At 34.2% G+C, this 12,553-nt stretch overlaps 1 protein-coding gene across 1 annotated transcript; it reads right to left on the reverse strand.

Moving 5' to 3' along the window:
• Positions 1–4,443: 4,443 nt before the first annotated feature.
• On the reverse strand, positions 4,444–8,011 carry LOC125470922 (cysteine-rich and transmembrane domain-containing protein WIH2-like). The gene is made up of 3 exons (XM_048570727.1): positions 7,790–8,011; positions 7,460–7,631; positions 4,444–4,688 (listed from the first exon to the last, which is right to left on the reverse strand). The coding sequence occupies exons 1-3, from the start codon at positions 7,839–7,841 to the stop codon at positions 4,643–4,645; spliced, it is 270 nt and encodes an 89-aa protein (XP_048426684.1). The 5' UTR covers positions 7,842–8,011; the 3' UTR covers positions 4,444–4,642.
• Between the last annotated feature and the right edge of the window lie 4,542 nt (positions 8,012–12,553).

The following is a 12,553-nucleotide window of genomic DNA, read 5'->3' on the forward strand; positions in this document are numbered from 1 at the left end:
TTCAATTATAAGATACAGGAATAAACCCAAATCTTAGGTTTGTGTCAAGTCATTTAACTCGGTTAATTTGAATGATATTCAATTGAAATAAATTGATAGGACGAAAACTAGGGCATCCTAAACTTTCAATATTTTATTTTCTTTTTCCATCGAGGATAGAAGGGCGATTTGAACTTGTGACTTATTTAACAATCGCTCGTGATCACTTAGAGTTCTTCTTCCATCAATAGGAACTCCCAGCCCGTCCACCACACGCCTAGCATAGCCTTTCTCGCAATAACATCCACAGTGGATCTAGTGTGCTTTTGCAAAAACTCATTGCACCTGAAAATCATTTAGTTATCCAATTGTGACGTGATAAATAGAAGAACATAGTGTTGTTAATAAAAAAGAAATTTTCACAATAAAAATCAAGTAACAAACCATTTTCAATTTGAGTGAATTCTTTCAAGGATGACATATGATTAGTAATGACCGAAAAATAAATAGTTTGGATTACAAGAAACGTTGCGGAGCATGCCCGAGAAAGTAGTTAATGTTATATTAATTAGGTTACTAATTATTGTTTGAGCACTACTGTGTTATTGTCTTTGTATTTCATTTTTTTCACAAGGTATGGAAAGCATTTTGAAAAATTCAAGTATAATTTATAAGGAATGTACAAATATGGAAGCAAATACAATCTTAATCATAAATGTCCATTTATAAAATACTAGCATTTGTCTACACACTTTGTGTGTATGGACACATTTTTTAGAAAATGAGAATGAGAAAGAACGTGAGGGGAGTGGGAGGTTTTTGTTTTTGGTTTTTTTTTTATTATTTATAAATATTGGAGGTATTTTAACATCACATGTAGGTGAGGCTTCAATAAAAAACAGTAAAATTTGGACATGTGAAATTACATTATTGCCCATCATTTTTTTTGTGTGATAGTAGACTAAGTAGTCTTTTCACCCTCTTTTGGTTGACAGAGAAAGTTTCATTAATTAATAGAGATGAGGATAAACTCAAACATCTTAAGTTAGTGTCAAGTCATTTGGCTCGGTTAACTTTAGATGACATTCAACTAAATTGAATAAAATAGGGCGAGAGCATGTGGTCCAAGATGGATTAGCTTAGCATGGACTAAGTAGTATTAAAATTGTGAAACGTTTGATGCAGTGCCTAACTAGTTAGGATTAAATTTTTAATTTTTAGTTTGAATTATGAAAACTTTCACTTTCTTGTCAATAAAACAAAAAAGAAAAAAAAAAGCACTCTATAAATAAAAAGGAAAGGGAAAATCAAATCTTATGTCAAATACCAAAGATTCAAATTCTTGAATTAGAGTATCTTCAAAGGAGAAGTCAAATTTTAAACATAAAATTTGAATTTGAAAGCCTATGTGATATATTGACATCTTTCAAAATTTTGCTCTCTACCCGATAGGTCAAATTAAATTATTATTTTATTTCATTATTTTCTTTTCATTTTATTTTATTAAACTATTATTTTATGCCCCTTCTTTCTAGACTTCTCATGTCACATCCAGGCCCGGGCCCCCACTACATCCCGGGCTTGACTCCACTGTAGCACGATATTATCCGCTTTGACCCCGACCATGCCCTTATGGTTTTATTTTTGGGAACTCACACGAGAACTTCCCAGTGAGTCACCCATCTTGGGATTGCTCTCGCGCGAACTCGCTTATCTGCGGAGTTCCTACGGAACCTGAAGTCAGTGAGCTCCCAAAAGGCATCGTATTATATAGAGGTGGGCATGTACATATAAGGCACATCACCCCTTCTCCGTTGGTCAATGTGTGATGTTACATCTCCTGTCATTTTCTTTCTCCCTTTTTCTGAATCTTTGTATACCTGCTTCTTTTCTTCATTGACAACCTATCGCCCTCTATATGGAGGTGGGCATGTACATATAAGGCACATTACTCCCTCTTCATTGGTCAATGTGGGATGTTACATCTCTTATCATCTTCTTTCTCTTTTTTTTTCTGAATCTTTGTATACCTGCTTCTCTTCTCCATCAACAACTTGTCGCCCTCTACCATCACTCAAACTCACCTGAAATCCAAAGGCCACAACCAAAATTTTCTTTTAACCTTTTAATTTCAATTTTTATAAAATATGTTTGGATGCTGAGAAAGTGTGAGATTTTAAATTACCAGCATGGAAAGACGACGACTTCTCCAATTTCGATTTACAAGTGGAGGAATTGTAGCCAGGGGATTGCAGTCTGTCGATGACGATCTTCCTCGAATCGTAGCCGAGGAATTGCAGCAAGGATTCGAGAGCTCTTGTATGAGCAACGGTGCGAAATGGAGTCTTACATTTGGGTTTTAGGTTGAAATCGTGAGATTGGTTTCTGGGTTTGGTTTTGAGAAAAGGGAAGAAGAAGGACGAGCGGCGCTTCTTAGGCTTGAGTGAGAGAGGAGAGTTGCAGATTTGATTAAAAAAAAATAATAAAATTAAATTAAAAAAATATTTGAAGCTGCTGTCAAATTTGACAGCAAGTAGAGAGATGCTATTCCATGTTATACTATATTATATCATATTTGGCTTCTTGGTTGGAAAATATTGTTGTCTTTTCTTATTGTAATTGCTGAGTTAGACATTTACAAATATCTTTTAGAGATGCTCATATGAATCTTTCCCATCAAAGAGCTGAGTTTCAAAGATATCCTGGTTTTTGAAATGCAACAAGTCGAGTTCTCTAGAACATTGTTGTAATCGAGTGCACATTATACTACCACCTTTCCTTGTAAGAACATTATGAAAACAACACTCTCTTTTCATAAAACCATATATTTTGATTATTTTCCATTAGAATTTCCCAATTTTTAAGACATAAGACTAAACAACCAATGTAAAAGAGATTTAAAAGTTGAAGAACAAAAAGTGAAAACAATGTCTTTAAATGAATGGAGAGGTTGAAGAAGAAGAAGAAGAAGATGTCCAAAACTCGCGGAGATGGGAATTGAAGCTTGGCAACCACGCCGGTCAGAAGGGCTTGGCATCCATGAGGATCACTGAAGCGTTGGGAATTGAAGCATGCAAGAACTAAAGCCCAGAATTCGCGGTGGGATGGCGCAGTTTTCTTCTGGGATTTGATCGGAAAAAATTTGTTGGGTGTGTTAAAAATGGCGTAGGAGACCAAATGGGGAGTGGGTATTGAAGGCCTTGAGGCGTTGTGGCTTAAAGCTTTGTGAATTAAAGCTTGCAAGAGCTCACTATAGCAGAGATGGGAATTGAAGCTTGGCATCCATGGCAATCACAAGAGCTTGGCATCCATGATATCACTGAAGCATTGGGAATTGAAGCTTGCAAGAACGAAAGCCCAAAACTCGCAGAGGGGCAAAGTGGGGAGGGGCGTAGAGCAGTGGTGGTCTTAGCAGTCCGCTAGATTTGGGGGTTTCGTTAAGACCGTATGGCAAGGCGTTTTGTCTAGGCGAGTAATGTGGCTAACAAATACTAGACTACTCTAACAATTAATTCAATCAAGTCCAGTGAAAACTAGTGAGGGCAAACAAACATACCATTAGATCATAATGGATAATTGAAAGTTGAGCAAATATGGTATCATATTCAACATGTTTCTAATTCATTCTCTAAATAACTCGAATATAAAGCCTTTTCCCATGTTATACGTTGTACTTTATCGATGGGCTGCAGATGTGTCTCAACGAAACTACGATCTCAGGATCATGTTGTATTGAGTTGGTCGATTGAATATGTGCGTCACAATGTCCTCATTTTCGCATGACCACTCTTCTTTGTCTTTTGACTTATTTCTACGGTGGTGGCGTCTTCTTCCACAGCGGCGGCTGCGTGTGTATGGTTTGATGTTAGGGTTTATAATTTAGGGTTCTTTTACATTTTGGGCTGCTGATGTATTTTCATTTTAGCTGTTGGGAATACTTTGTATTAGGGCCTTTTTGGGCTGCTACTAAATGAAATGCACTCTCATTACCAAAAAAGGCCTTGCTCCCTATCCTTTGTTATTTAATCTTCACGTTTGCTTGCTTTTGATGTAAAGATTCCATGACGGCCTCCTCAATGTAGAAGCATATTTCAAAGCATCACTTGAAACATTCCTCCAGCTCAGAGGAAATATTCTTCTACTTCTCTTTTATCCCAGAAACAAAATCCAACCCATCACATCAACAAACCCAACAAAGCCAAAACCTAAAAGCTGCCAGAAAATCGTACTTGTCCAATGTCCTACTCCTGTAAAGAACTCTTGTCCAATGTCCTACTCCTGTAAAGAACTTCCAAATCTCCCTAAACTTGCTACTTTAACCTTCAAACCCAATGGGACACATTTTCGCTGGCATTGGTAAGGATTATGCTAGCATCAACCACGCATACATGAAGCCATCACATTTCGAGTTGAGAATTCAAAGGAAACATACTAAGCACATAGATAGAAGATCTAAAACCAATGTAACATTTCAAGCACAAGTTCATATTATTTATGAAAATCAGAGAATTAAATTTTGTTCACAATCCAAAAGGTAAAAACAAAAACTACACAATGTAACAGATAGAAAAATTTGACAGCCCAAATCAGGGAATCAAATATTGTTCACAATCCAAATAAATGGACTTCAGATTCACTTCGTAGTTTTGATCCAAAACTCCATTCAAAAGCAAGCCTCTAGCAGACAGCAACAACACAGAGCAGCCAAACTGCAACATTCATAAAATTGGATAACAAATTAGGGAATGCAGACATTAAAAAAGGACAAGGATTGTCTGCCCTTCCAATTCTAATGCCTTCCTGTTTGTGTGGTCACAGTTAAACCACATCAACATTTTATATTACTATTCATTTTTGTCTTATTATCTCTATAAAAAAAAAACAATATAAAAAATTGACGTGGTTTAACCATGACTATACAAAATAAGAGGACACAAGAGATCACCGAAAGTGGAAGGAAAGACAATCCTTGTCCCTTAATAAAATCACACAGCATAGTACTTGTCCAAAAACTGCAGAACATTATTGTCGCAAGTACAACCTCAAAATCATCAAACAATACCTAAATAACTAGATTGCCCCGGACCCTTGTGACATAAATATACTTACCTAGACGACACTATCTTGATATTCTCAACGAAAAACATATCATCCTATTATTATCGTTGAATGAGTTTAAATTTTGAGATTTATGTAATAAATAGATAAAAATGACAATAATTAATGGAATGCATTCTTCTACACAAATAATGTAATGTTACGAGATTCAACTTTCTCACGCACATTATTATTTGAGAGCTTTAATGAAAAAGGTTTGGACCAACAAATATTTAACCCAAAACCCTCCCAAAATGTTATTTAATCAAAAGGGCTCAAAGTTTAATAAAAAATATTCAAAACTATTGTCCTCAGGTTAAACTTACAAGCCCAACCCGCTACAAATCTACACTTTCGTACTACCCCTAAATGATTCGATATTGTCCTGACTCTTCACCAACCTCAACCCAGCACGAAACCGCCATAATAACTCCCTGTCTTCCTATCAAATTGAATTCCCCCATTTAAAAAACAACTAAATCAAAGTTGAAAAATGAAGCATTCATCGAAACAAAGCCGCCGAAACAAATTCAAAGAAGTTTAATGGTAGAAACCTACGAAAAAGTATCTGGGAAAAAAAAAAAAAAAAAAAAAAGAACCAAAACATAACATTATTTCTAGAAAAAAAAAAAAAAATCAGATATAGTGTTTGTTTTGTGAATGAATAAACAAACACTGTATCTGAAAAAAAATAAAAAATAAAAAACCAAAATCCTAAAACAGTGACTTAAATTCCAGAAGCAGTGACTTAAATTTCAAAAACAATAACTTAAATTTCAGAAACAGTCTATGCTTTCTTTTCTTTCATGCATTAGTTGATTTTATTTTATTTAAGAAACATGATGCTTATTTTGATTTGAATCCTAATACAATGAATTTTACTATTTCTTTTCTAGCTTACATTTAAAAAACAGTGTGTCTATTTCATTTAAATCCAGAAACAGTAACTTAGATTCCAAAAACAATGATACTTAAAATCCAGAAACAATTTATTTTTATAGTCTAGAAAGAATGACCCGCCGTTATTATTGAATAGCATGCAAATCTCAAATTTATTTTCTGGAGAAACAAACGATGAACTCCACTGACGAATAAAAATTGAAAAACAATACCTCAAATACACTATGAAAAATAACTATGATCACATTTCAACGAAATAATACAAAATATAAATTAAATAGCATGATGATCGATATTTTTGTTTCAAAGAAAAAGAAGATCTGCAAAACAACGATGAACTCCATTAACGACGAAAATCTGGAACTCAACCTAAAAAAGTTAGGGATAAAATCGACAAATCATAATTTAAACGATGAACTCCATTAACGACGAAAATCTGGAACTCAACCTAAAAAAGTTAGGGATAAAATCGACAAATCATAATTTATTATAGTTGGGTCATTTTAGTTGGACTACTTTAATACGAGCCTTGTACTAATCATTAAACAAAACTTATAACATGGTTTTTAATTAAAACTAAAGCTTTTCTAGTCATTTTCATTAGTTTTCCTTTATTATCTTGGAATGCCATGATGGATGAGGAAGTCCCTGTCGATGAAAAAAGGGTAATTTGGGAACAAAAGTCATGACCTCTGGTCAAGACTAGGACCATTCGTGTGAACCCGTCTTTCTAGAAAGTGGAAATTGGAGTATCCCTGCACTTATGTGGCAGGAGTCAGGAAAAAGGACTTTCTCCTCAATACTTAAGGAGCCAAGTATATTCAATTTCATAATGTTTGGATGGAATTCCTGTTTTATCCCTCAAGTTAATGAAAAAATTGACGGAATTAACAAAAATGATTATAATACAATAAATAACATAATTCAACAACGGAAGAAACTATTAGTAGAGCACAAAAACAAAAACTAGACTTGGGGCATAGATCATGAACCTTTGCTACAATTTGGCCTTTTTTCTTCTTTGTTTAGTTTTATTTTAATAAATTAATAAATAATAAATAAGCTAGATTATTTTTTTCTTCTTAATAATTTATCCCGGCATCTACATTAACACCATTTTGGATCCGATATCTTCCTACTTCAGCGTACTGACAGAAAATCTAACGAGTTATAAAGGACCAAAGCTCCATAGTTTGGCAAAGTCAAGGGCAGATTCTAATGAATTCCTAATTCAGGGACTAGTGCTACAATTTGAGTCATAATTTCAGGACCATCGCTCCAATTTCCTCTTTCAGAAAAGACTTGTAAGATATGTTTGACTAAAGGACAACAAACCAAGGACCGAGTTGACTCGGTGTCAGACTCAAGAAGACCAAGCCAGATCTGAGTCAAGACGCAAGACTCAAAACTCAGATTCACTAATTTTACAAAGCGAAATACAGAAAGTAAAAAGGAGGACAAGAAAGGGAAGGAAATTACATACCAGCCCTCCATGAGGCCATTGGTGTTGTTCTGTTGTTGAGGGGGAGGCTGGGCGTACCGAGGGGCGTAGGGAGGAGGGTACCCTTGGGGGTACCCCTGAGGTGGAGGGTATCCCTGCTGTGGATACCCCGGCGGCGGATAAGCGTCTTTGGGATATCCTTCCGGTGGATAACCTATTCCAATCACAATTTACACAAACAAAAGTGGCAAAAATACAAAATCAGAACAAACCCCGTGTCACAGAATTTAAAAAATTATCAAATTACTTGGAGATTTTGTACAGATCTAAACATAATCAAGAAAAAAAACCAAACATGCAAAGTCTGCTTACCTTGAGGTGGAGGAACGCCAACTGGGGGCTGCTGCTGGTTGTAGTAGCTCATTGTTGGCGGTGTTCTTGATGGATTGCAATAGCTAACAAATTAAAATGTCGGAAGAAAGAAAAAACCCAGAAAATATCTCAAGTCCTCTTTCTCTTTTGGTTTTTTTTTTTTTTTTTTGGGTGGTTGCTCCTTTTGCTTCTGGAATAAGTAGAGAGAAGTTATTTAATGTGGAGGTACAGAGAGAGAGGTGTGGACAGGCTGTATGTGGGAACGGGTGTTCGTTTTCAATATTATATTTTTTCCGAATAAATAAATTTAAAAGGCAGTAAATCAGGAGGGTGGTTTTACTTGGGGCAAGGAAAGAAAGGAAGGTTTGTTTGTTTTGTGCCCGCCCGCATTCAAATTTTATTTATTTATTTATTTTTTAACAAATTGACAAAATTTTATAATGAATTAGTAATAATACGATTCAAAAAATTCGTTTTTGACGAAAATTAAATATAATATCATTTACTTACAAATAAAAAATAATAACATTAAACCGTAGTATTAAATATCATTCAAAATTTAAATTAATTCGTTTTTAACGAAAATTGAATGTAAAATCCTTTACTTATAAATAAAAAATAATAACATTAAACCGTAGTATTAAATATCATTCAAAATTTAAATTTAGATATGTTTGTTTAAACTGATTTGCACAGAATACCATACTTCCTGTAACTTCTTTATTCTTGTTTTTGGCTCTTTCTTTGACGTTCATGGGGCTCTTCTAGCGTCAGAAATTAACAAAACTAATTTTTTTTGGTTGAAGTGTTAAAAAAATTCAACATTTTAGAACTCTGGAGCATAACTGAGACATTACCTTTTCTATTAATGAAAAGACTTGTTCTTGAGCGGGAACTCCTTCTTAAGACCCTCATAGCCAATTCACGAAATTTCATGTTTTTTATTAAAACGGTTCATAATATAAATTATCATTTAAATATTATTTATGTAAAAATTAAGTGAAAAAAAATGAAATTGTTTAGTTTTCGCAATGTATAAAATAAATGGTCGGTGTCAATAAACGTATTACGAATTGTCTATCCATTGTTTATTATAATTGAGTGACTAAATGACTTTAGTTTAATTGACTTTTTGCAGATGATTTTTGCAGAGTGATTTATAATATAAACGATTTCAATCATAAGCATAAAATTTTGTGAATTGGCGACGACATGTCTTGAGGAGGAACTCCTCCTCAATCTCAAGGAGCCAAGCGTCTCTCTTGTTAATTCAAGAGAGCAAAAGTACAAAAGCCAAAGATTACATGTTGAGGTCTGATAATTGCTTAAAAGTGCATTTTAATTCGCATTCATTGTACACATAAAGTGGGCTAAATTTTTTTCTTGATCCCTGTGGTGAGACACTACTTTTAAATTGACCCATGTGGTGAAAAAAAGTGTTAATTTTAACCCTGTGGTGAAGTTCGTTATCAATCATAGTCCAAATTGAAATTTCTGTCAAAATCTCATCCACATGCAGGGGTAAAAAGGTCATTCCATTCTTTTTTTTTCTTTTCCTTTTGGTAATTCCACTTTTTTATGATCAACAAAAATAGAAGGAAAAAAAAAATTCCCTCCCCAATCCCTACCCTTGTCTACCACAACCACAACGACCACCCACCACCTTCCCCCCTCTCTCTCACAAAACCCTAGTCATCCCGTCCACCACTGTTCTTTTTAAAATGAAACTAAATTCAATGTTTGCATAATAACTTATATTCTAACCTAAATGCAGCGTGGTACTTTGTGATTTTTTAAATCTTGAATTTGGACTCTTAGCTCTCTTAAAATGAGAAAGTCTGATAATATTAACTTTGTAATTTTATTGTTTATTTATTCTTTTATTGTAGCTCTAAAAGTTTCAAAAATAAAAAAATTTATGTCCATATGACGCTTTATGATTGGTTGATGGAATCAATAAAAATGAAAATAATAATTTTGTCCCTACAAATGATAGAAGAATGAGGAAAAATTCAATTTGGACTTTTTAACCACATATGTCTATTTAAAAGTATGGTATCACCACAAGGATCATAAAAAAAATTTGGCCCATAAAGTGCTTTTGTTTAATAATTAATCGATTTTGCGCTTTAATGCTTACAATTAATTTAATGGGTATAAAAGATTGATTTGTATAACTTCTCTCTAAATATTGGTATTATTTTTACATGTGCAGGAGCATAGGAGTTGAATGACGAAGATAAATAATTAAAAGGTGGGAAAGTGGTGGTGCAATCTCGGTAAAAAGTAAGAGGATATTTAAGTTGGGCTAGTAAGCAAAATGCCCAAATTAGATGACCATTGCAATTTACATGCCAAGCAAATAGAGAAGATGGAATTCATGGCTTGTTTACAAATATTTTAAAATGACTAAAAACGCTTTTAGTAAAATTGATTTTGGGTTTCAAAAGTACTTAAAGTGTTTTTTCAAGATTCACTAGATTTTTACTAAGAATTGGTTTAAAAAACATCTTCATCAAAGGTGTTTCTAGTTATTTTAAAAGCGTCCCTAGCGAGCCGGTAGCATTGTAGGGTGAGAAATCAAAGCACGCGGAGAAAATAGGGAGCCAACGATTTTTGATTCTGTGATATTTGCCTTCAGCGGGAATTCATGTGCGATTAAAAGAAATGGATTTGGGTCTCCGTGTCCTGGTATCTCTCTTGGGGTTCAAAGACAATTTCCGTGTAAGGGCAAAGACTTGGTTCCATTTGGAAGCTCTGTCCTTTCTGCCTTCTATTTGTTTTCAATTCTTAGAATTCTGTAATTTTCGTTTATGGAGAACTAATCTCCTTAGCTAAGGTTAGGGGAGAAACCTGTACTATGACTATGTAGTTTTAATATTTCAATTCTATTTTGGATTTTCAATGTTAATTTTACTTGGTGGATGTTCAAGGAAATTTCTTATTTATTCTATTTTCGGATTGATTAATGTTAGTTATGATTCATAGGTTCAATCATGGTTTTGTTTCAATATTCATGCTTTTAGTCAATTGAATAAATTGGTATGATTTCGACAGAGTAGTTTCTTGATATTTTGTTGTTGTAGGTACAAATTATCTTTGGGATTATTTCTATAAGGAATTGAAAGGCCTTTATGTGTTTTGAACATCTACATTGAAGAGTTAATCATCAAACGCTTTTATATTGGGAAAGGGAATTGTTATTAGCACTCCAAAATTTTCATTTTACACTTTTGGCAAGTCTATTTTTTTTTTTTAATTATAGAAAGTTTGGAGTGCTAAATGAGATTTTTGGAGTGCTAATAACAATTCCCTTGGAAAAACCTAATTGTTATATCTCATTTGAGTTATAAATTGAATCGAAATGGTGGAATTGCATAGTTGCATGTAGGTAGAACCTTGATGCCTTAGTGTTCTTAATTGTTGCATTTTTCTTCTAAAAGTTACATCTCATTCAGTATTGTTTTTTGTTTCTGTTTTGACAAGTTCTACATTCTTTTTCAATACTCACGGAGGAATACAACATCGGATTTCGAGGTTATTCTGCTACGCGAAACCTGCACTTGGCTTTAGCAAGCAAGGTCCACCAGTAAACCCATCAATATTGTCTCCACTTAATTAATAGATGTGGTATGCAAAAGGGTTCAATAAAATAGAAGGAACAATTTAATATAAGTTGTCATTTGTTTTCTAAGATGTTGAAGTAAGACTTTCACTTTGTTCAAGAAAATTCGCATAAAGTTAGTAGGTTTAAATAAGAGAGTTTTAACGAAACACTCCCGGTACTGTTTACTTTTAATGAAAAACAATATTTTTACCTTTTCCTGGTACTATTCACTACACCTTTATTTGTCATTTTTCATTAAACTAAAGTTTTTTTTGAATTTTTCGTTAGTTTTCCTTTTAAATGGACCATTACTTGACATGAAAATGAATACATGACACAAATGATAAATATGTTTGAGTTGATCGCAAACATAAGTAACCTAATTTGATAAGAAAAATACGGTTTGCTAGTAGTATATGAAGAAAATAATTAGCTTTTTCAATTTATTGTTGGAAGGCTTTGTAGTTTTACAGATTGGATTGGAATTTTGCCTTCATAGTGATGATATTCAGGCAGCCTTCTATTAAAAGATGCAGCTTTTGTTTTCCAATGTTCACACTATAGGTTGGAAAACATATCCAACCAAACCAAACTTGAATAATCTGGTGCTTATATTGCGAGGTAGATTGCGAAGAGCATAGTGACTTAGGGATTTGCTGTGTTTACTTGTCTTATATATATTGTGAGACTAAAAAAACTAGAGGGCATTGGCTGAAGAAGGGGCTGACACAGGGACAATGGCTGAAGTTTTGGAAAGTTTCTTTGCCAGAAGAGTAGCATTCTTCTTGGCAACTACCATGGCCATTACTTCAAAACCCTTCAAAGTTCAGCCGACTACGGTGAAGTAAGTGTTAGAATTGACCAAGTATTAAAATACTTAAGGAATTTAAAACATAGGAAGGGTGGTTTGTGGTGTAACTTATTTTGGCTTCAGTGTGGCGGATTTCTTTGGCCACTCCTCAAAGACCTCAAGGTTTAGTTAACACTAGCACGAAGAGGGCATCCTTGGAAAGAGTGGGACGACACCCCACCTCAGAGGAGCATAACCGAAGTCTGAACTGCGTGTACTAGTTGGTGTGCTTGTCATGCACCTCCTCGCAGTCCTTGTCCGATTGTGGTTTCTCCCATGTTCGGCCCAGTTGGGAGTGAGTAGACAC

The sequence above is a fragment of a genome, unplaced genomic scaffold (genome assembly GCF_019419815.1).
Source record: "Pyrus x bretschneideri cultivar Hongxiangsu unplaced genomic scaffold, Pyrus_bretschneideri_v1 Contig55, whole genome shotgun sequence".
Lineage (NCBI taxonomy): Eukaryota > Viridiplantae > Streptophyta > Magnoliopsida > Rosales > Rosaceae > Pyrus > Pyrus x bretschneideri.

Bases quoted from the DNA above. Each gene is read 5' to 3' on its own strand.
- LOC125470922 (XM_048570727.1), bottom strand. From the start codon at position 7,841: ATGAGCTACTACAACCAGCAGCAGCCCCCAGTTGGCGTTCCTCCACCT. The intron at 7,632-7,789 runs GTAAGCAGACTT...TGATTGGAATAG, and splicing joins TGGCGTTCCTCCACCTCAAG to GTTATCCACCGGAAGGATAT. The intron at 4,689-7,459 runs GTATGTAATTTC...TGAATGTTGCAG, and splicing joins AATGGCCTCATGGAGGGCTG to TTTGGCTGCTCTGTGTTGTT.